We start from the raw sequence: 21,667 nt of genomic DNA, 5'->3' as shown, positions 1-21,667 counted from the left end.
ACGAAAATAATAATTAGTTAAAAGCTTTTGATTTAAGAAATAAATTCATAGACCATATTTATAAGTTTAACTAGGGGCACCGCGCGTTGCGATAGAATTGGGGTATTGATTGTATATTTAAGTTGTAGTTTTTTAACGATCTTAAAGAATAATTTATAGAAATAACACCCTAAAATCCCCTTTTAATACCCAATCCATCTTCGGAGCAACTTTCCTGTCGATGTACTCGATAGTAGAGAGCATGTACTGTACATTGTCATGGATCACCAATTTTTATTATATTTTTAATTTCCTCGTTTCATATTATATAAATTGACAAAGTTTAATCAAAATCGATCGATCAAATTTTGTGAACGAATTCAATTTGTGAGCCACTTAGAAAAAGCTTCGCTAATGCTCTGCCTAAAATGTTTAGGATTTAGGATTAATAGAATAAGGCAAGGCAACACGTGGGCGATCTGTCGGTAACTGCACTTACGTTGCAGTGTTGTTCGTGCTTGATTGGGGAATTTCTAGTATATATATAAATATAAACTCCAATATAGCGCCTCATTCCGATAAAACGCCAGCAAAGTCTGTAAACAGATCTTTTCAAAGGTGCATGCTGATAAAATCCCACTATTTCTGGTATTTTTTCCAGAGCCCAAACTTTTATCTACATGTGCACAAAATATGTAATTGTAAATGTACGAGATGTAATTATAGATTAATCAATTAGTTGCGATATTCGCATAAAAATTACCGAAGGTTCTTTCTACGCGTTTTAACCTACATGACGAGAGACACGTATCTTGCACACTGCACACTAGAACAAAGTAAAACAACCATGCAACTATTAAAAAAAATTACGTCGTCTAGATGTGCTTTTTAAAAAAAATTCTCTCCGCCCTGTGGGCACTTTTTTTTTTTTATTTGTGGTTTAAGGCCCTTTACCACTCATCCCTGTGGGCACTAAAAGGACATTTTAAAGAAAATCCATTATGGTTCGGTCAGGCCTATAATGGGACGAACTGTTAGTGAGGAACAGTGTCGAATGTATCCGAACACCCCATCCCCGAATTCGATCCCGGGTCCCTCTGAGTCCTCCGGGAACCTTAATCGCTCAGTCATCCGGCCTCTATCTAGATGTGCTGTTACTGACATTGTGCGTGGTGTCTGAAAAGTCTGAAACCAATGAAATTTTACAGTGAATTTGCTTTGTTGCTCATTCTACGTCTAATCTCATTTATAATATAAATCTATTTGTCCAACCTGAATCTCTGTGCACTTTCTGAGTCACTGTATCGTGCTTCATTGGGTTCTTTCCAACATATTGGATCTACAGCATCACAAATATTTTTACTGCAGTACCAGACTTTTCGGACAACGCGTATAACTTTTCGCACACGACGGCCGGATGGCCGAGCGGTAAAGGTGGCAGCCTACCGCTCTGGGGGACCCGGGATCGAATCCGAACGGGTCGAATAATCCCCAGGAATTTTTCGGGGGGTAGTCCGTTCGGATATGTCGGGCCCCGTCCCTCACCACCCGGTCGCCCCATTGTGGGCCTGGCCGAACCCATAATGGGCCTACTAAAAGAGGCCCTCTTAGTGCCCACAGGGCGGAAAGAGTTAAAAAAAAAAAAAAAAAACTTTTCGCACACTCATCGTCCCATGAATTTGATTATAACAGAGAAAAGATCATCCATTCTTCTTGAACATGTTTGAAGTTTATTGTTTATTAAACTGCAAGGCTCGCTGTTAGACTCAAACAAGACTTTAATTTCATAGTTCTGCTATTGAAAATTATTGTACGAAAGAAAAATGTTTTGGTTTATATAATTAAATTTAGCAGATAAACGAGCAATTATTTATTGTGACATCATCACAATGCCAGGCTGCAATTTTTAATCATATTTTTAATTTATTTAATTTAAAATATATGCTCCCCATCTCAAATTAGTACTGTAGTGTCTTGTCCCTGTACATCATACTTTTTCTTTAACAATAGAGTTGTGCTGGTCATCTATTAGCTGCTTTCAGGGGAAAATTTTTTAATTGAAATAACGTGATGTATATAATTCGTCTCTGTAATCCAAAATATTTTTTGGTAGACGGTCTCACAGCAAAACGTTAAGTTAGGAACTCTCTTTTATTCTTTAAAAAATGATGTGTCATTTTTTAAAGAATAAAAGAGAGAGAATTTTTTAAAGAATAAAAAAGAATTGTCATTTTTTAAAGAATAAAAGAGAGTTCCTAACTTAACGTTTTGCTGTGAGACAGTCTACCAAAAAATATTTTGGATTACAGAGACGAATTATATACATAGTAACATACAGCAGTCCAGATACAGAGCATGAAATAACGTGACTTCCGGTTTGCATTGGAAGTTCATATATAGTTAATCAGGGCCTCCTACTTCTAAGGTTTCCATATCTGGTCTCATCTTTTATCTATCTCCGTTCTTGATATTAAGGAAAAACAGACGGACGGACGACTACGAAAATTTACAGGTCTACAGTTTTTTTTCAAATTGCAGCGCAATAAATGATGAAAAGACAAACCGCAAGAATCATTTTACTTGAAAAAGTGTATTTTTTAGGAGTTTTAAAAAATTCTTTTTATGCGGGTACTATAACCAATGAAATATCCTTTTGTGGACATCAGAAACATCAAAAAAAACACTCAATGCACCGTGGGGCACTAATAGAAGCACTAAAGGGTATTATGCCACAATAGGGGTAGCCACCCGGACACCCTTTTGTGGGCCTGGCCAAACCTACAATAAGTGTAATTTAAAAGGCCTCTTCGTGTTCTTAGATGACCCACCAGTGGCCGAGTGGATGAAATCACCGAATAATGGTAGTTGATGGTAGGTTCGCGCTTCGCCAACGGGCTGCCACATAGAGTTTTCCGAGTTTTCTCTACGTGTCTAGCACCTAAATAGGGGCCAGTTTTCCATAGAGAGTTCTCCCGGGAGGCATTCCCCTTGGTAGATTGCTCACGTATGCGTTGCCGTATACAAACAAACAAAACCAAGAATTGTGCATGCAAGGGGAAAGAGCGGAAAAAACTTTTAATTAAAGATATTTTAAAATTTATTTCTAAAAAACACAAAAAGTTTCTAATATTTAATTTAATATTAAAATTAGATAATTAAAATTGTATTATATCTTAATTGATTGTGTAATAATTAATTAATTGCGGTTTTAATAATCCAATAAAAGAAAATGCTAATTATTGCGTACTGTATGTGAATAATTATTGTAAGCAAAATGTTCAAAACCTGTTTCTAAATTCTCAATAATTTACAATTCTACATAATGAATTCCTACCAAGAAATAAGTAAAACAATCTTTCATTTATATTCTGTCATGATATTAAAACGCGTGTTTTTAATTGTTAAAAGAAGAATAACTAATTAATTATAAAAACATTTTTACTATTAAATATTTTTTCAACTTAACTATTGTATAACGAAATACATAATATAGCAGGCCTATAGTATGTCACGTAGTCTACACTAAGATCTTTTTTTATATACATGTATACTCCAGACAGTGGCAGTTTTATGCATACGCAATCTATGCTTTTACTAGGACTCGTGTCTTTAAGAATTTTAAACAAACATTTATGTAGACCCTATCAAAGGGAAGTTAGCAAGGCCATTTTGGTTCCACACTCACATTTACGGAGGTCTATATCTTGAAAACATTTGTAACAAATTGTATGTATATGTTACAGTAAAACTCGTTTTTAGTTAAAACACGTTTTAACTAGTTGAAACTAGTTTTTACTGGATGTTATTGTTATAACTAGAATTTACTGCTAGTCAAAAATGAATTTGAGTTAAAACCAGTTTTAACTAGACAAAACGGGTTTTAACAATGACATCCAGTAAAAACTAGTTTCGACTAGTTAAAACGCGTTTTAACTAAAAACGGGTTTTACTGTAACATATATATATTTCATATTTTGTTATTTAAATATAGGCCTGCAATTTTTAATACTTTTTGTTCTTTTTAATATATAAGAGGAAAGAATCAAAAAAGCGAGATGCTCTCATTCTTGGTCCATTACCATTTCCGTAGCCAGGAATAAATCATTAGGGGCTAAAGTGGCAGGTTGAAAAAATCCAGCAACGAGATGCTTAACTTTTCCAGCAAAAATAATTTAAATTGTGTATGGCGTTTTAATATTTTAAAACTTTTTATATTATTAATTATTATAAAATAGCAAAAAGCTTAATTTTGAGGGTAGAGATGAGTTAAAAAAAAAAAATCTGTAAGTGTTAATAAGGAGTAAAATCATTAAGTTCGAACCCCATTCGAGATATGACACATCACCCTCTCTATTTCCCCATCCCCGTGACCTTTACCACTAAAATTTCAATGCCTCTAAATGCAATGCAAAATTTCAGAAATTTTCGACAAAAGACACAGGAATTATTAAGCTTCATCGTACTCCTACTCATAACTAAGATCCATACGTACAGGAAAACCTTCCCATTTATTTTATTTTTCATTTCTCGACGTTTCAAACTCCCTCTAGTCCAAAAATGTAAACGTCTTGGGGGGTATATTTTGACTGATCACCATATTATTCCTCTGTTATTTATTATTCACCTTATAGTCCCCTCGTTGCTACGGCTCTGTCACAGTTCTATTCTAGTATTCGGAATCCAACGCTAGCTCGGATCTTTATAAAATATCAAATACCATGACATAAAATTATATAATAAGGCCTCAAAAACCAACGCTTGCTTAGGACCTGGCACAGCCTAAAACCTCCACTATCGAATCTTATTGTACAGTTAAATTTCTGAATATAATATCTTCTAAATTATTTATATAATTTTCAGGAATTTTAAAGAAAAAACAAGACATTTTATACCGATATAAAGAAAAAAATAGCAATTTAATTCGTTTTTATATCTTAATATGCCACGTACAAATTCAAATATACATAATGAAAATCAAGTGGATAATGAAACGTTATTTGAAAAGAAATGGATTTAATCAAATAAATTCATCTCGAAAGAAAAAATGTGATAATGTAAGTAAATAAATGTTATTATTAATTTAATTAAAATAAGTTAAATGCGTAAAACGATTCATATTATGTATATTAATAGTAATTACAGAGTAAATATAACGATAAAGTATTTAATGGTGTAACTTCAGAGTATATTACGTTATTCTGTGGCGTAATAACGAATGCAAAACGATTAACTCTAATAATAAATAAGATTTCAAAATAGTTATAACCTTTTTTTGTCATAAATTAACTAGAAAATAAGAGGGAAAAAACCCAATAAAGGAAGTTTCCATTTGTTTCACTAGTTATGACGTCGTGCAATCTTGTTTACACAATATATGACGAAAACTTTAAAATATTTTAAACTTTAAAATAATTTGATTTATTTTAGAATAAATCATCTCAGACGAAGATTATGTCGAGAAGGAACAATGCAGATTCTCATATACAGACGTTGGTCCTTATGCAATCTGAACGACAGCAGTTTCAAGCAGAATATTGGATGGTTTTAAATTTATGTGGACAATTGACACCTTTGAGCTTCCAAGATTTATTACCCGGAAAGTAAATGAATAAAATACTAATTTTATAGCATAAAAAATAAGTTTCTAATTCATTTTAAAATTAAATTTCTATATTTTGTTATTTATTACGAAAAAAACAAAAAAGAAAATTAGGTAGTACTTTCAATTCTATTTATATATATTACTGTGAATAATTTAATACGTAAGTTCTAAATAAATTTTTTAAAAAGCAAAGATTTGATTGGATTAACGAAAAAAGGCAACGTAACATGGATGATCTCACAAGGGGAGTGTCTTCCAGAGAAATTTCAATGGGAAACTCTCTCCATTTAGGTGTTAGACACACGAATAAAACATGGAAAATGCCATGCGGTCAGTCTATTGGCGAGGCCATAGGGCCATAATATCATACTTCTATCCATAAGAAATGGTTAAGGATCTCATTCCCTTATACCGGATGATCCATAAAAAGTAGATATTCAGAGCTCTCTGTAAAAGAACTATTGGGCAAATCTGAAACCAAATTTGGTATGCATACTCTCCTGAGTATACGGTTTCGATTTTCTGGGAAATTTTACTTTAAAGTTAAGCCGCTAGGGCAAAATTTGGCGCTTCTCGAAACGCAAAATCATTTTCCTAAGATTCCGTATAATCAGAGGACTTCTTCGTAAACATTTTAAGCATCAAAATTTTTATGTTCCAAGCTGGTATTGCTATTTCGTTGATAGAAAAGTTTAACAAATAATACAGTCGGGCAAATTCAGCATCGCGACCGAAGAATTGTGAAGAACGTCTTGCAACTCCTTGTATACCCGAATTTGTTAGGAAACGTTCGTAATATGCAAATAAAGGGGACAGTAACGCCAAATTTCGCCTTAGCGTCTGAATTTTGAAGAAAAATTTCTTCCTGCAAAATTGAAAAAGCGTACTCCAGACAGTATGCATACTAAATTTAGTTGAGACTTATCCAATAATTCTTTCTGCAGAGAGCTCTGAACACATACTCTTTTAATTATGATCGCCCTGTATTATAAAAGTGGGTTTCGTTACCTTAGTTACTTGCTTCTTCTTTTCTCCGAAATTAAAATTTATTATTAACTTTTAAGCACGAATTTGCGTTTTATTTATTAGAAGTCTCGGAGAATGGAGGAAAATAGGAGGTGGAGCTTATGGAGATGTTTTCGGATTATATAATGAAAACAGACCTATTAAAGTCTTAAAAATTGTTCCTGTTAATAATGGAAATAATGATTACTTTGGCCAGAGACAAGAAACACTAACAAATGTACATCCGGAAATAGTTGCTTCGTTGTATGAATGTTTTAAACTTTCCGTAAATATATCAAAAATATATTCTAGATAGTGATATACCTTTCAAATTTTCAGAAATTTATGCAGTTTGTCAAAAAACGAAACAAACAGAACTTCCGGTTTTGCGCAAGTCAAAAGGTAAAGTTAAATATCTATATACTGTATATATATAAAAGAATAAGCATCGAAAAATATCATACATAGTCCAACAGAATCAAAGTTTCATCTACGACACTCCAATCATACAAGTCTAGCACTCTAGCAAACCGGAAGCTCCGCCGTTATTTCCTTTTCGTTTCAATAATTCCAAATACAGCACATTTTGATTTAGAACTTTGTCGTAGTATACTTATATTTTGATAGTAGTTAACCTGTATATTCCTAATCTTTGCGATAATATTGGCGGCTCATCCGGTTCTGTTATCCGGTGCTATTTTATTTTACTTTGTAAAATTTTTTAAAGTAATTTTTAATTAAAATTTTTACATTTTATTACATTTTTTCTCGTTATATCGTGCACCAGCGGCGCGCACCACTAGTTACCAATTCATTACATTCATGTAAATTTTTTAACCTAATTTCCATGAACGTCCATGAAATAAATATCAAATCGCTTATTGTGTTAACTGACCATATTTTTTTTAGTGTAGCGAATTATAATAATCATGTCAATGATGTAAATTGCGTCACTAGAAAGTCACGGCTATTGTTAGAAAGTCAAACTATGTCGCGTCAATTTTTTTGCATTTCTTGTTCTTTAAACTCTAACGTCCAACTATGATCATTAATAAGTAAATTTGTAAAACTCCACAAGAAAATAAGAATTTAACAAATATTTTTGTAATGAAATTATTAAAAAACATAAATTATCGACTTTATTAGATCAAATATGGAATATGTACTGTACAATGAACTTATCAAGGCAATCTTTTGTATTGTGTAAAATCAAGGTGGAATGCGCCTCCCATTGGTTCGGTGCGAACCAGTTGTTATTATCGATTCATGAAAACCACTGGTTCGCACCTAACAAACGGGCTGGCCGTGGACTATTCCGAGTTTTCTCCAACACCTAAATAGGAGTAAATTCCCATAGAAAGTCCTCCCGGGAAGCATCCCCTTGACAGATTGCCTTTTCCCATCCACCCGATCCAAATTATCGATACGATTACTCAACAAAAATGTTATAAAATAGTTTATAAAATATTAAATTAACGTTATAAAATGTTGAATATTTTATGTCAATTCAAATAACTAAAATTTATATTTTAATTATTTTTTTTCATTTTCTTATTCGAATTAATATAATAAACGGAAATTATATCATTATTATTATTTGTAAATTATTATGCTCTTGTTTTATAATTACTCTGAATTGTCCGTTACAAATGAATTACTATTATCATTTAATTTATATAATATTATTTATAAAATATAATTTAAAATTTCGGAAATTATTCTAAAATTTTAGTTTAATTCTTCTTCCGTTTAATAAATTTGATATGGAGCTAGAATTAATTATAAATAGTAATAAAAATTAAAGTGTAATTTTATGTAGAAAATTGAATAATTATTATAAAAGCATAATATTTACTGTGAAACAGATTAATTTTTAAAAAATTAAGCTAAAAAATTATGACCTAATGTGAATTTAATTTTCTTAATTCAGAAATTAATATCATAAAACTAATTATAAAAAATAAATAATAGGGGGTATATATAGCAAATAATTATATTTTTTTATTTATTTAACAGTTTTTTAATTCAATTGATTCCCGCTTTACGACATACACAATTAGTTAGTAAATCGTCATTAAGCGAGCAGTTAGAGGTTTGCTCCTATTTTCTGTTCTCCATTCTGAAATAAGATTGTTCTAAGTTTAATTGAAACCAAATAAACCCTGTAAAGACATGGCCAACAAAAAATAAAGCATTCAAAGACTTAAAGTTTATTTTAGGAGAAGAGGCCCTGGAGAAGTATAAAGTCAGATGGAGCGATAAGATGAGAAATGAGGAAGTCCTAAGAAGAGTGGGTGAAAAAAAGCATATTAAAGACTGTAAAGAGGCGAAAAGCTAATTGGACGGGACACATGATTTGAGAGGAAGGCTTATGGAATGACATTATGGAAGAAGTGGTCGCAAGCAGAAAGAAGCGAGAGAGAAGGAGAATTAAAATCGTGGATGACTTAAAAGAGAGTAGTTATAAGAAGCTAAAGACGAGAGTGCAGGATAGAGTAGCGTGGTAAAAGAGGTGCTCATCGGACCTGCTGTAATTAGCAGAAAGCTAAAGAAGACGATGAAGCTTAAAGCCGAAATCTATCCTATTATTTTATGACATTATAATGGACATAAAGTTAATTACATTGTCTTATAACAATAATTACAAGGTTAATTACAAAATCTAATATATAAAACTTTTATTTTACGTCATCACAAAATATAAAAATACTGTTTAAAACATAATATAGACACTTTCATTATAGTCTAACTTATTATTATTATTATTACAGCTAATATTCAATATTATTATTTTTATTACAACTAATACTGAATATTATAAATAAATAAGAAAAATTGTCATTTCATACATTTTTTAAAATCATTTTAGTGTATATTTTATTCGTGGAAAATTTCCGGATGAACTACGCAAAGCTTATAGAAACTTTCACTTGGGTAGAAAAATGCCGGATTTTTATTCAGGTATAAAAATAAATATTACCGTATTTTCGAGCGTATAACCCGCAGAAAATTGCTAGAACAAAAATAAAACCTTGCATAACCCACCTATTGCGTATCCTGCACCCATGGAACAACAGTTGCTTCGTATGCGCGAGTTTAGCAATTATCGTACAGGCTGACATCATCAATCTGGCAATTAGTAATCCGGTACTAATTTTCACGAGAGCAATTTCAAATTCACGACCCGTACGACCGGATTATTTATCCGGATGCCGGATTAATGATGATCAATCTGTCCTTTAAAATCGGCATATAATCCACATTTCCTTTCAACTTATCTTTTAAACACAGCTTTCCGCAGATTATATGCACAAAAAACGGTACGTGTATATCGCCATTGTGTATTTGGTTAGTAGCTAGTTATTTTGTATAACAATTAAGTAAAACTTTTCCTTGTAAACCATTAAAGTGTATACTTGTCACAGCTTATTTCATAAATATGTCATATGTTGTTCTTTTCTAAGAAAACCACGATTTAATTCTATTGAGAAATAAGAAAAGATTTTAAAATGATTACCTTAACTTTTTATATGATATATAAATCAGCTGTTCTCAACCTTTTTTGACTTGAATACCCCTTAGAAGTCCATTTTCCTAAGTTTTATTTCGCGTTTTCTTCGAACGGTGGTACCTTGGTCAATTACAAAGGCTTTAACGCAGAATCTGAATATTTTTGTAGTACATCCACCATTATTAATTTTTTTTCCCCTACTCTTAAACCACCAAGCGCCTATCCCTGATTGGGAATCGCTGTTAGAAATAATTTACTTTTATATTGTTATCAGTGGCGTGTTATAGGTTCATGGGGCTCAGGCAAATTTGAATTAGGGAGTCCCCATGTACGGTGTTGACTTCACCCATTTTTCTTTGGGGAAAGTTTTGAGGGAATTCTCAAGTAGCCTCGTTCGTGTTTTTAATGCAACCACTGGAGGGTTTTAATTAAGTTTTGCGCTGTCCCTGCGCCACACCGGCAATTACAGTCCCTCCGATATGAGGCCAAATTAAATTTCGATATTCTTACTACAGTTTATAAAAGATTGCTTTGGGTCTCTTATTACTGGGGGCCCCAGGTGAATTCCTTTTTGCCGATAAGATAACGCACCACTGATTGCTATACCTGTATATTACGAAAAATAAGTAGTCGTACTGCACTCACCTACTTCCTGGAATATCTTGTAAAGTCCACTTAAACAGCTTTAAAATTAATATATTTCTGAAATATCAAGATAATTTTAAATTGCGATTAAAAGAAATATCAATTTATTAATTTGCATTTACTATTGGTTTTTCCCTTGTCTCTTTTAATGAAAATAATAAAAGTAATGAAGAAAGATAATGAGGAAGAGCATGAATATAATGTATATTTTTATGATTTGTTGTGAAACCGTGTTGTATTGTCTTAGAAGTGTTGAACACAAAATCGTGTTAATAACAATCACATGGCTTTTTCCACCTTTATTTAGTTGAGTATATTTTTATATATAAAAATAGGTTTTGATTGTAGTTTAACACTAAGCCTTAATTGATGTTTCAAAAACATTTTAAGAGAATAGGTTCAAAATAAAGGAGCAATTAAGAAACAAGTCAAAAGTGACGTCGAAAATACGTCACACGCTTATTTTAAATTGATGAAGGAAATAACAAACATTAATTAATAACTTACCGTATTTTACGGACTATAAGACGCACTTTTTTCTTCGAAAAATTGCCTCCAAAATTCAGTTGCGTCTTATAGGGTATTTTTTTAAAAAATTGCTTAAAAATTAAGGTGCGTCTTATAGTCCGTAAAATACGGTAAATTACATAAAGGGGAATTATATAAGTGATAATCTTTTAATGTTGTGGTTTATTTAATAATTAACATCGAATAAACGCTACTACAGGGTCTAGTTGGTTACGTATTTTTACATCAATTTGACGTCATCTCTTTAATTTTATACTGAGAAATTCAAATAAATGACGTCAAATTGTGTGAATATATTCAATATTTCAACTATTCAAAGTTTAGAAAAATTACAGTCGCAATTAGTTAACGCACGTGTAGAAATTTACGTTGTAATTGTTATCGAAATTGCAGACCTATCGATTCCATTGTCGTACTTCCGTCTGTCTTTCCTTAATCTTGAGAATGGAGTTAAATAATAATACGATGTGTTACAACGAGCATGGATGTTTACAAAAACACGTAACGTTACATAGTGCTAGGATCTCAACTGCCAGGTAACAAAACGATTCATTGTAGCGAGCGAACCATACCTTTTACGTTACTGCCTTATACGTTATACACAACGTGTAATTAATAGAATAATGTAACGTTCGGTACATCATGCGGTGTATTATTCCTTAATACAATTCAGTGACGTAACAAACATAACTGGCGCCCGGGTCACGACATTTTATTGGCGCTCTCCTCCCCCTCCAGAAACACATATAGTAATATAATATATAGAATTTACTCGTAATAAGAATATAATACAAATAATAATAGAATGTAGCGTTAAGGAGCGTTACGAGGTGGATGGTAGTTGAAAAATAGTGTTACGTCATTTATAGACGATCCCCAACTGAAGAAATTATTGTTTCCAAGAAAAATATAATAAATAAATTTAATTTGTTTAGTTTTAGGTAAGTCCTAAAAATCTTAAATAGATTAGAAGTATCAGATTGATATTTCTTGATTCTCTTGATTGATAGATTTCTCTAAAATCATAGATTATATATAGAGGGTTGTTGCGGTCTTAAATGGGGTCGGGTGGAACGGATATCTATTGTCATTTTTAGAGATTTTATTTTTTGTTAATAAAAGTAATATTAATTTATAGTGTAGGAACCACTAGGAGTTCCTAAGTTTTTCCGGCCCAAACTTTTCCCTCTCGACGGCCTAGCTTAAACAGTAAAATTACAGTAAACTTTAGCAATTTTTGTCGTATAAACGACTTTATTATTTAAAGAAATACTTTAAAGAATAGCCCAAGAGTCAGTTACCGACTGTTTTTGTGAAAATATGACAACTCATTGTAATTTGCGTGTCGAACAAGAAATATCTAATTTCTAACGATTTCTGTAAATTTGATAGGTTACTCGAATATGGCATCTTTGTATATTTAAATCGTTATAATGGTTAACTGACCTTTATTTTTCATAAATAAATAAAAATAAAAATAATATTATGTATTGCTAGTAACTTTAATTAATGAGAATTTAAAATTATGGAATATAATAAATCAGAATTTCAATATTTTTAACAATTTTTTCCCATAAATAAATAATTAAAATGACTTAAAAAAATAAGGATAATTTCTTAAGTTACTTTATTCAAATTAAATGCAGTATTACTTCAAATTTAAGATGAATTCATTTAGGCCCTATACCTTTAAAAAGGAACTTTCAAGAAATAGGATTTTTAAGGACTTTGCGCTCCAACTTTTAAAAAAGATTTCAAAAGTCGTAAAAAAAAAAAACACTTTAAAAATGTATTTAGAGACAGGACTGTTGAGAAGGGAGCTGGAGATTTTTCACTAAATACATACAGAATTTGATAACTGATAAAGAATACCACGAATATAAGAAGCATCCTTATTTTAAGTTCGGGAAAATGCAGCAAAAATGTCTTACATGTGATAATTTATTAATTTATTAAGGAATTTACAGTCAACGTACTTCAAGGTCTTTGTGCAGTTGCAAGGGAAGAGTTATAAGGGAAGACTTTTATAAAAATAACTTTTGATTACATTAATATAAAATAAAATGTGTAAATGTTTTTGTCAATGTGTTGTCATTTTCGAATGGAAATACAGTGGCAAAAGACGTCATCCAATCTAATCATCGACGTCATAGAAGCTATTTTAACTTGTTGCTTAACAGTTAATTAGTTGTGTCGTCACTATACTCCGGCTTTCACGTCATTACTGACGAAAAATCAGTAACGACGTCATTAATTAACTGCAAATTCATGAGTTAAATTGATTTAATTTTAGCGCAAGTGTCACATAAACAATTATATATCGTTTATGACATGGAATACGGAGGATATCCTTTATTAAAATCGCTCGTAAGTTGTTTTCGGTTACGAAGAAAATTCATATTATAAAATAATTAAAAAAATAAATCTATCTGGTTTCATCATTATTATTATTATTTATTTTTTATAGCAAATAAGGCCTTGTCAAGCTGTCAGTATTTTTCGTCAAGCAGCATTTAGTTTGGCTGTTGCAGAAACAGAATTAGAATTCGAACACCGAGATTTACACCTTTGTAATATTTTAATCAAGCCAACACGTATAAAATCTTTAACATATTTTATTTCTGGAAAGAATTTCGAAGTGCCGACAGTTGGCATATTGGCTACGATAATCGATTTTACATTCAGTCGATTAAAGAAAGGTAAAAAGTAAAAAAGACTAATTTCATTCCTTCATCATATCCATTTTTTTTTTTTTTTTTTTTTTTTTTTTTTTTTTTTTTGCTCAAGGTCCTATTAAATAAAGTTAAACTGCGCCAAGAGCTAGTAAAAAGTAAATATAGGAAAACCTCTGAATAACGAACGGTGATGAAACGGATGCATAAAAATAGCTTGGTGTCTGGAAATTTGTATGCATTTTTATTGAATACTTTTTCGGTTGTTATATAGCCTATAACAGAGGAAAAGTATGGAGATTTGTCAAAAAATGACCGCCCCCCAAATTTTACATTTTTGTACTTGTGACACCTTAAAACGTCGAGAAATGCAAAAAATTCGGGGATTTTTTTCCTGTTTGTATGGATGTTAGTGTGTGTGGGGGAAGGGGATAGTTTTGTTCACTCTCTTTGAAGCTTAATAACTCTTGTGCTTTTTGTCGAAAATTTCTGAAATGTTGCAGGGAGGTTTATTAAGGGGATTGATGCTATTAAATTTTGGTTAACTGAAACTAGATTAATATAATAAAATGTTATGTTATGTTACAAATAAATTATAGTAATATTAAACTGATAGTCCGATAATGTTTCAAAGTTATCACGAAATCATGATAGGCTACCTTTAATAAAAATTCTAATTAATTGATTAAGAATATAAATAATTTAATATAAATATGGAAGCTCTATATTAATTTAAATACGAGAAAATATATCGATACCTCAAGTAATTAAATTAAAAATAAATACAGTCGAACCTCCAATAACGGCCACCTCTAAACAACGGCCATTTTTTATGTTCCCGTCGGTGTCTGTTTTTCAGAGGTTAACTGCAGTATAAAAATAAAAATGTTAATTATTTTCTATCGATATAATTGACATTTAAAACATATTTTTCTACTGTAAACTAGATTATGTACAATAAATAACTTACAATGAATTATATTTTTAAAAAAATATGTTGTTACATGTTATTCGCAAGACACTATATGTTTTTCTTCTAAAAACCTTGAACTGCATGTACATATACCTACTTAGTTTTTATTGCGAAAGTAATTCTAGAAGAGCAAATATTCCTTACAGCTATAGAAAAACAAAATAAAAATGATTTTAGAACAACCTTCGTGAAAAATTCTTCTTAAATGGAATATAAATTTTAAAATTCTTGTATTTTTAATACAGAACTTTCGTCATATTTGCTCGTTCAATATGGCAAATAAATCATTTTTAAAGTGAAAATAAATAGTTGCTTCTTCCGGCTGTTTCAGTCTTTTAGTGGCCCTCACTATAACATACAAAAAACTCCCGTCCATCAAATAATAAAACCCGAGGCCTTAAACTGTATCTTAATTTGGCCCTAAGCTGAACCTTGCATAAATCCGTGCACTCAAATTCGTTATTTTTCTTTGTTAATGTAATGTAATAATGTTATTTACAATATCATACAAAAATTATATCAATGCGAGTTTGCATATTTGTTTTTACTCTTTTCACCTTTTAATCATACCCATTGTGGCTGAGTGGTTTTATCCACTCGGCCATTGATTTTATACGAGTACGCTATTAGTCAGTTGCGGGTTCGCATCTGACCAACAAGGTTGGTCAAGAGGAATTTTCCGGGTTTTCTTCGCGTGTCTTAACACCTACATAGAGGCCAATTTCCTATACAAAATCTTCCCGGAAGGCACCTCTCTGCCGTATGCTATCAAACCAAAACCCATTATGGGTTTGGCCAGGTGCACAATGGGGACAACTGGGTGGTGAGAGTGAGGACAGAACTCAAAATATCAAAGACAGGCAAGTCCCGAAAAATTCCTGGGTTTTTCAACCCCAAGATCCCCAGAGCGATAAGCTAACGCTTTAATTGCTTCGACCATCGATTTAGGATGGCATATTTAACTGTGTTTAGTATTAAAACGAACACTGGTTCGCGGGTTCGCACCTGACCAAAGGACTGGCCACGTAGAGTTTTCCGGGTTTCTTCATATACCTAACATCTAAATTGGGGCAAGTCTCCCATGGAAACTTTTCCTGGGAGACATCTCTTGGAAGATCACCCATGTCTTGCGTTGCCTTATAGTTGCAGCGGGCGGGAGCGATACACACACACACACACACACACACACATATATATATATATATATATATATATATATATATGTGTATATTATTTTTTAAATTTACATATATATATATGTAAATTTAAAAAATAATAATCATAGAACTTTATTAAAATTAAGACAATGCATTGAACACAAATTAAATACATTACAAATACCGTTTATTTTGAGAAGTACAGATAAGAAAACTTTATTATTTATTAAAGAAAAAGAAACAAAGTATCAATAGAATAATAAAAAATGCTGAGATTTGGATTTTTCAAAAAGATGAGACCTCCGTTTTTAAGTAAATATTGACCTATTGCTTACTCTCCCTGGCTTCATTTCGAATCGTTTAACGCAAGTAAAATATTTTTTAAATCGCAAGTCTTTTAATTGTCTATAAGCAACGTGGGCAGTAGTTTGGGGATACCTGCCTTATACCGTCAATCCAATCCTAGTAATAAAAATATAAACATCCTTGAGTAGAAATTATAGTTATTTAAATGAGGGCATTGGGGCATTAGGACTTTTAGAAATCAAAATAATCGTCGTTATAATGACATTAACCCCATTTGAATTGCGAAAATCATCTAGAAAGTAGTTTCATTCAACGTTCGTGTTATTACTTCAAGAGAAATTTCTTATATTTTCATAATCGTAAAATATTTTTTGAAACATATTATTGTATAATTATTATTTCTTCTATGATCGTTTCTCCTCTAACAAGTAAAAATGTTACTAAATATTTAATTATATTTTAAAATTATTAAACTAATTTTAATTTTAATGGGTCTTTCTTGCGTCCATTTAAATATAATTTAAAAAATTTTATTATTTGAATAATTATAGGAGAAGTTATATTATTTAGAAATTTAAATGAATTTAAATTCAAAGGGGAAACTTTACAACACAAAATATACAGAGCTTCTAAGAAAATAATAAAGTAAGTCGATTGTAAATTATATATAAGCCTATATTTCATCTTTTCATTATTTTTATTTTCGAAAAATATTATTTTATATATATTTTTAACTTCCATCCGTCTTATGGGCACTAAGAAGAACCACTGGATACAATGGATTTTTATTTTTTTTAAGGATAAAATAGATTCTTCTCGTGTCACGATTCGGCTAACCCCATAATGGAGTAGCTGAATGGTTAGAGACAGTGCCTGATATATCATGTTCGAGTCAAACTACCAACGTAAAAATCGAAGGACATAACTTACAAATGAACCTGAGTCTTTTAGAGCAGCAGGATGATCAAGATTGGGCGTAGATTTGTTGTGGCTCTAGACAGTAACACATAGCAGGCCCTTCACTAAATAATGATACGTGTAAAAATGTGAATCCCTAAGCTGTAGACTTAATAACTTGAGGACCTAAGCTGCAGTATCTTCAGCTTACGTGAAAATCCAGTCTTTAAGATAATGCCTTTTTTAGTACTAATTCTTTACGCCCTACAGACAAAGATAATCTTTTCCCACGCAGTGGCGCATTATAGCTTCATAGGGCCCGGGCGAATTCGAATTAGGGGATCTCATGTAAGTCTTGATTTCAGACATTTTTCTTCGGGAAAATTTTTTGGGATAAAATATTTTGTTACAAAAGATGAGCAGTTGCCCTTTTTGCCCATAGGATAACGCGCCACTGTCCCATGCCAATCAGTAACATAACCAGGGAGAGCCCAGGGGCTCCTGCTGACCTCATCTTTGTAAGTAAATAAATTAAATAGTAGTTAAGCATAGAAAAATACATGTGATAAATACACTTATACATATACCGGTATATATTATATATAATACGAGTAACTCTTCATTCACAGAGCTAGTGACTATATCAACGTGGTACGCGGGTGAAAGTAGGTTTACACGTTCTAATTCGAAACCTCGTAATATCCTTTCTATTTATATTATACCTTGGCCTTGACTGTTATGTTTATTTATTTATTCTATAATATATTACATTTATTACTAAACTTGAAAAGTTGAGGTGCACATTTTCTTTCAAAATGGGCTTTAAAAAGTGATGAATTTTCGCGAAAAAGTCCTCCTAAACATGTATAAAAGTCAAACCATCGTTTTATTTTACGTAAAAGTATACACAGAATACGTAAAACTCGAAATGATAAAAAAAATTCGAATCAGTCAGTCACTTCGGTATGTGATCCATCAAATTCACAGTTTACAAACAGAAACGCATTTGCAAATACAGTACGTTCGTTTTATACTCTTCACGATTAACGATAGATGGCACGAGAAATATATTTGATTTTTACTAAAAATCCCAGGTTTTATGACTGAAGAGACTCGGAAACTATATTTTGAATAACTACATTGTTGCTCAGAGAGTATTTCAGTTTTTTTTAAAGCAAATCCATCCAACTAGTTTTTGGCATATTTAAAAATTTCTCACCGCTTCTCAGTAGACAGATCTCTTTTCTCGAGCTTAGAAACCGAACTGCGCAGGAACTCGCATGAGTGAACAGTGTAGTTTTTTTTACACGGTTTCTTGTTTCAACAGTCTCGAGTTTCATTGCGGTTACTGAAAGACTTTTCGTCCAGTTTATAAGTGAATAATGCTGCTCTGGATGAGAAATTTTCGGCACAAAAACAAGCATTCACAGCATATTTAATCAAAGCTTTTTTCATTTCCGAAATGCAATCGTTGATACAAGAAAATTCTACATATCCTATTAAGACAATGGGCAAGACAAATGACAGGTCTCAGATTCTGATTTATAACTTTATATTTGAGCATGCACTTAGTATAATGCCTGGTCTGTTGCAAGTAACCAAACGTTTCCTACTGAATGGTAGAGTTCCACAATTGAAGACCTGCATAACAATTGCGGAATTAATCTTTGTTAACCGCAAACTATTAACAGCCAGATTCCTGACTTTGGTATCTTTAGCATCTTTTAAACCGGTCAAGTCACACCACATTATTTCCTCACTTTTGTAAACAATGGAATTGTCTTTATCATTTTACATCAGAGGAAGGTATTTAAATATAAAAAAAGTAATTTCAGATTTATAAATAGACATAGATAAATACAATAAATACCTAATTTAAGTGCAAAAAAGGAGGAAAGGGAATACTAATTATCGTAAACTTAATAAAAAAAATCCTATGATATGAAACAGTCCACTGCGTTAACAACGAAAAGGAGAAAGTACTTCTCAACTTTAGTTATTACACAACTGTCGTTTATATAAGATATTTCTATACCAATATAAGGAAAATGAATTGTTCTAACGAAATAAACTCTCGATATCATGCAAGTTAACTCTAATTTTAACAGGAAAAAGAGGAGAAAGAACAAGGAAATTTTGAATTAATTCTTTATAATAAGATTTTATATGTCAAATGTTAGATTTAAACAAATGTTATAATAAGATTTTTTCGGCTTTAAACAAATGTCGACTTTTATATAATTTAAATCTGAATAATTTAAATATCTAGTCTAGGATTAGTGTATACATCAAGGTCTCCATATCAGAACGCTGCTTGCTCCACTACATGAAGGTCAAGCAGTTCCACTTGACATTTCCGGCTACAGAGTGCACCCAAAATTTGGTTTTTTTTTATGTAAAACACCCGTACTTTATTAGTTTAATTCAGGTTATTTTGTTCGAAAAAAAATCGGGCCCGCAATTGTGATTGGACTATACCTTATCTCATCTTTCTCGAACTCTCTAGTATTGCTGGACTTACTTTTTTCTGGCTCTAAGTTATAATTTATAACAGCCCTTCCTTAACATCAAATAATGATATATGTAAAAATGGCGAGGTCAATCTGCAGTTTGCAAATTTGGTCTTGCTGAGAAACACATTTTAAAGCATATTTACTAAGTCAGAAAAATATTTAATGTGATATAATGTAGATGTAGAACTAACATTATCATCATATTTAATATGACTGATATTTATTTACAACTAGTAATAAATGGGAAGAATACGATCCTTATACCAATATTTTATGGTTGTACTTTCTGATTTCCAATATGATAAACGATTTAAAGGAGTGCATGGATATGTTCACTGATGAAAAGAGTAAAACAGCTTTCAGACAATTAATAACTTGGAAATATTCCATATTAAAATATTCATCAGCCACTCATTTCGTTTTGGGTTCTCGAGGTAATATTTTTTAATATATATATTTTTAATTTTAAAATTAAATTAAATAATTTATTTTACAGATTATACAGTATCTGATAATTATGAAAATATCAAAGATCTATTGAAATCTTTTTCAAATTGTTCCTGTTTTTTCATACCTTAAAGTTTTTCTTACTTTTTTATGTTCTTAAAATTAATTTGTAAAATATTGAAAATAAAATAAAAAACACGATTTATATTATCTATCTATATATAAATGAGGATGTTTGTTTGTTTGTTCGCAATACACTCCTAAGCATTTCGATCAATTACTATGAAACTCGGCAGTTACGTTCAAATACTTCTAATTTAGATTATGTCGTCATCCCACTCCAAAATATCGATTAGATTTCTATAAATCAATTAATTTTTATTTACATTCGATCATATGAGTTACAAGTCGCGCCATCCATTGGCAAAAAGTGAAGAAAATAATTAACTAAATATAATTATTACAAAAACGGATGTAATTTAAATATATATATATATATATATTATATTCACTGGATTACTGCGACAATGATATAGCGCGAAATAGATGCTCCATTACGCCATTACTACGACATGTAGCACATAGCACTTGCCTGGAGTGTACGTAGTAGTATTTTGCTCCTGTACATCATAATTTTCCTGTTAGCAATAAAGTCGTGCCGATTATGTATCTAACTCCGTTCGGAAGAAAAGTTTAAACTCCATTCTCGAGATTAAGGAAAGACAGATAGGTAGGTAATGACAGTGGGACTTTACAGGTCTACAATTTTTTCAGATTGCAGTCCAATAATTTTTCCATAAACGCAATATTTACGAGAACATACTCCCGCATAGTTTATTCAATCTGGATCCAAAATTTAAAAAAAAATTATTATCGCATAAAAGCAATTATTCTAGCATTTTTACAAGATTTTTTTATTTAAACAGGTCATACGAAGTCTTTCGGACGTTAAGATTAGTAACGTCGATCACCTGCGGGGCCACCACAATCCATTCAACACGGATTACTTTTCAAATATTAATAATAGATCGGTATTTAAACTAGGCGCCGCATTGACCAGTACTAATGAGTAGTCGTTAACGACTATTCATTAGTACTGGTCTATGTTATATATATGTTACCAGCAAAACCCGATTTTACGCCAAACTAGTTTGGCGTAAGCGTGTCAAGCCAAACTAGTTTAGAATTATTATTCAGGTATATTAATGGTTAAATATATTAATAATTAAAAGGCAATCAATTAGATAAACAATATTTATTCAAACATAGTCTACTTAATTATAAAAACGGGGTTACTGTTACCCTACGTATCGACAGTGGCGGCTGGTCTACGATTCCAGCAATCAGAAGACAGGGAACAGTGGGGACGCACGTTCTAACCTAACCTATTCTAATTACCACGATTATTAGCAACCAAATATATTAGAATAGG

At 31.4% G+C, this 21,667-nt stretch overlaps 1 protein-coding gene across 1 annotated transcript; it reads left to right on the top strand.

Annotated features, from left to right (window-relative positions):
- Positions 1-3,202: 3,202 nt before the first annotated feature.
- LOC136989842 (serine/threonine-protein kinase haspin-like) lies at positions 3,203-20,367 on the top strand. The gene is made up of 11 exons (XM_067288125.1): positions 3,203-3,323; positions 4,840-5,033; positions 5,407-5,579; positions 6,671-6,850; positions 6,926-6,988; positions 9,456-9,547; positions 13,564-13,637; positions 13,738-13,969; positions 16,930-17,023; positions 20,023-20,222; positions 20,285-20,367. Exons 1-11 carry the CDS (start codon positions 3,302-3,304, stop codon positions 20,365-20,367), a joined length of 1,407 nt encoding a protein of 468 aa, XP_067144226.1. The 5' UTR covers positions 3,203-3,301.
- Positions 20,368-21,667: the final 1,300 nt, after the last annotated feature.

The sequence above is a fragment of the Centruroides vittatus genome, unplaced genomic scaffold (assembly GCF_030686945.1).
Source record: "Centruroides vittatus isolate TY-2023 unplaced genomic scaffold, ASM3068694v2 scaffold_769, whole genome shotgun sequence".
Taxonomy (NCBI): domain Eukaryota; kingdom Metazoa; phylum Arthropoda; class Arachnida; order Scorpiones; family Buthidae; genus Centruroides; species Centruroides vittatus.
The sequence above is the reverse complement of the archived record's forward strand: the minus strand, read 5'-3'. Positions and strand labels throughout refer to the sequence as shown.

Excerpts from the sequence above, each read along its gene's own strand:
- LOC136989842 (XM_067288125.1), top strand. The coding sequence starts at position 3,302 with ATGAATTCCTACCAAGAAATAA. Across the intron at positions 5,580-6,670 it reads CAAGATTTATTACCCGGAAA|AAGTCTCGGAGAATGGAGGA; the intron begins GTAAATGAATAA and ends TTTATTTATTAG. Across the intron at positions 17,024-20,022 it reads GCTTCTAAGAAAATAATAAA|TAATAAATGGGAAGAATACG; the intron begins GTAAGTCGATTG and ends ATTTACAACTAG.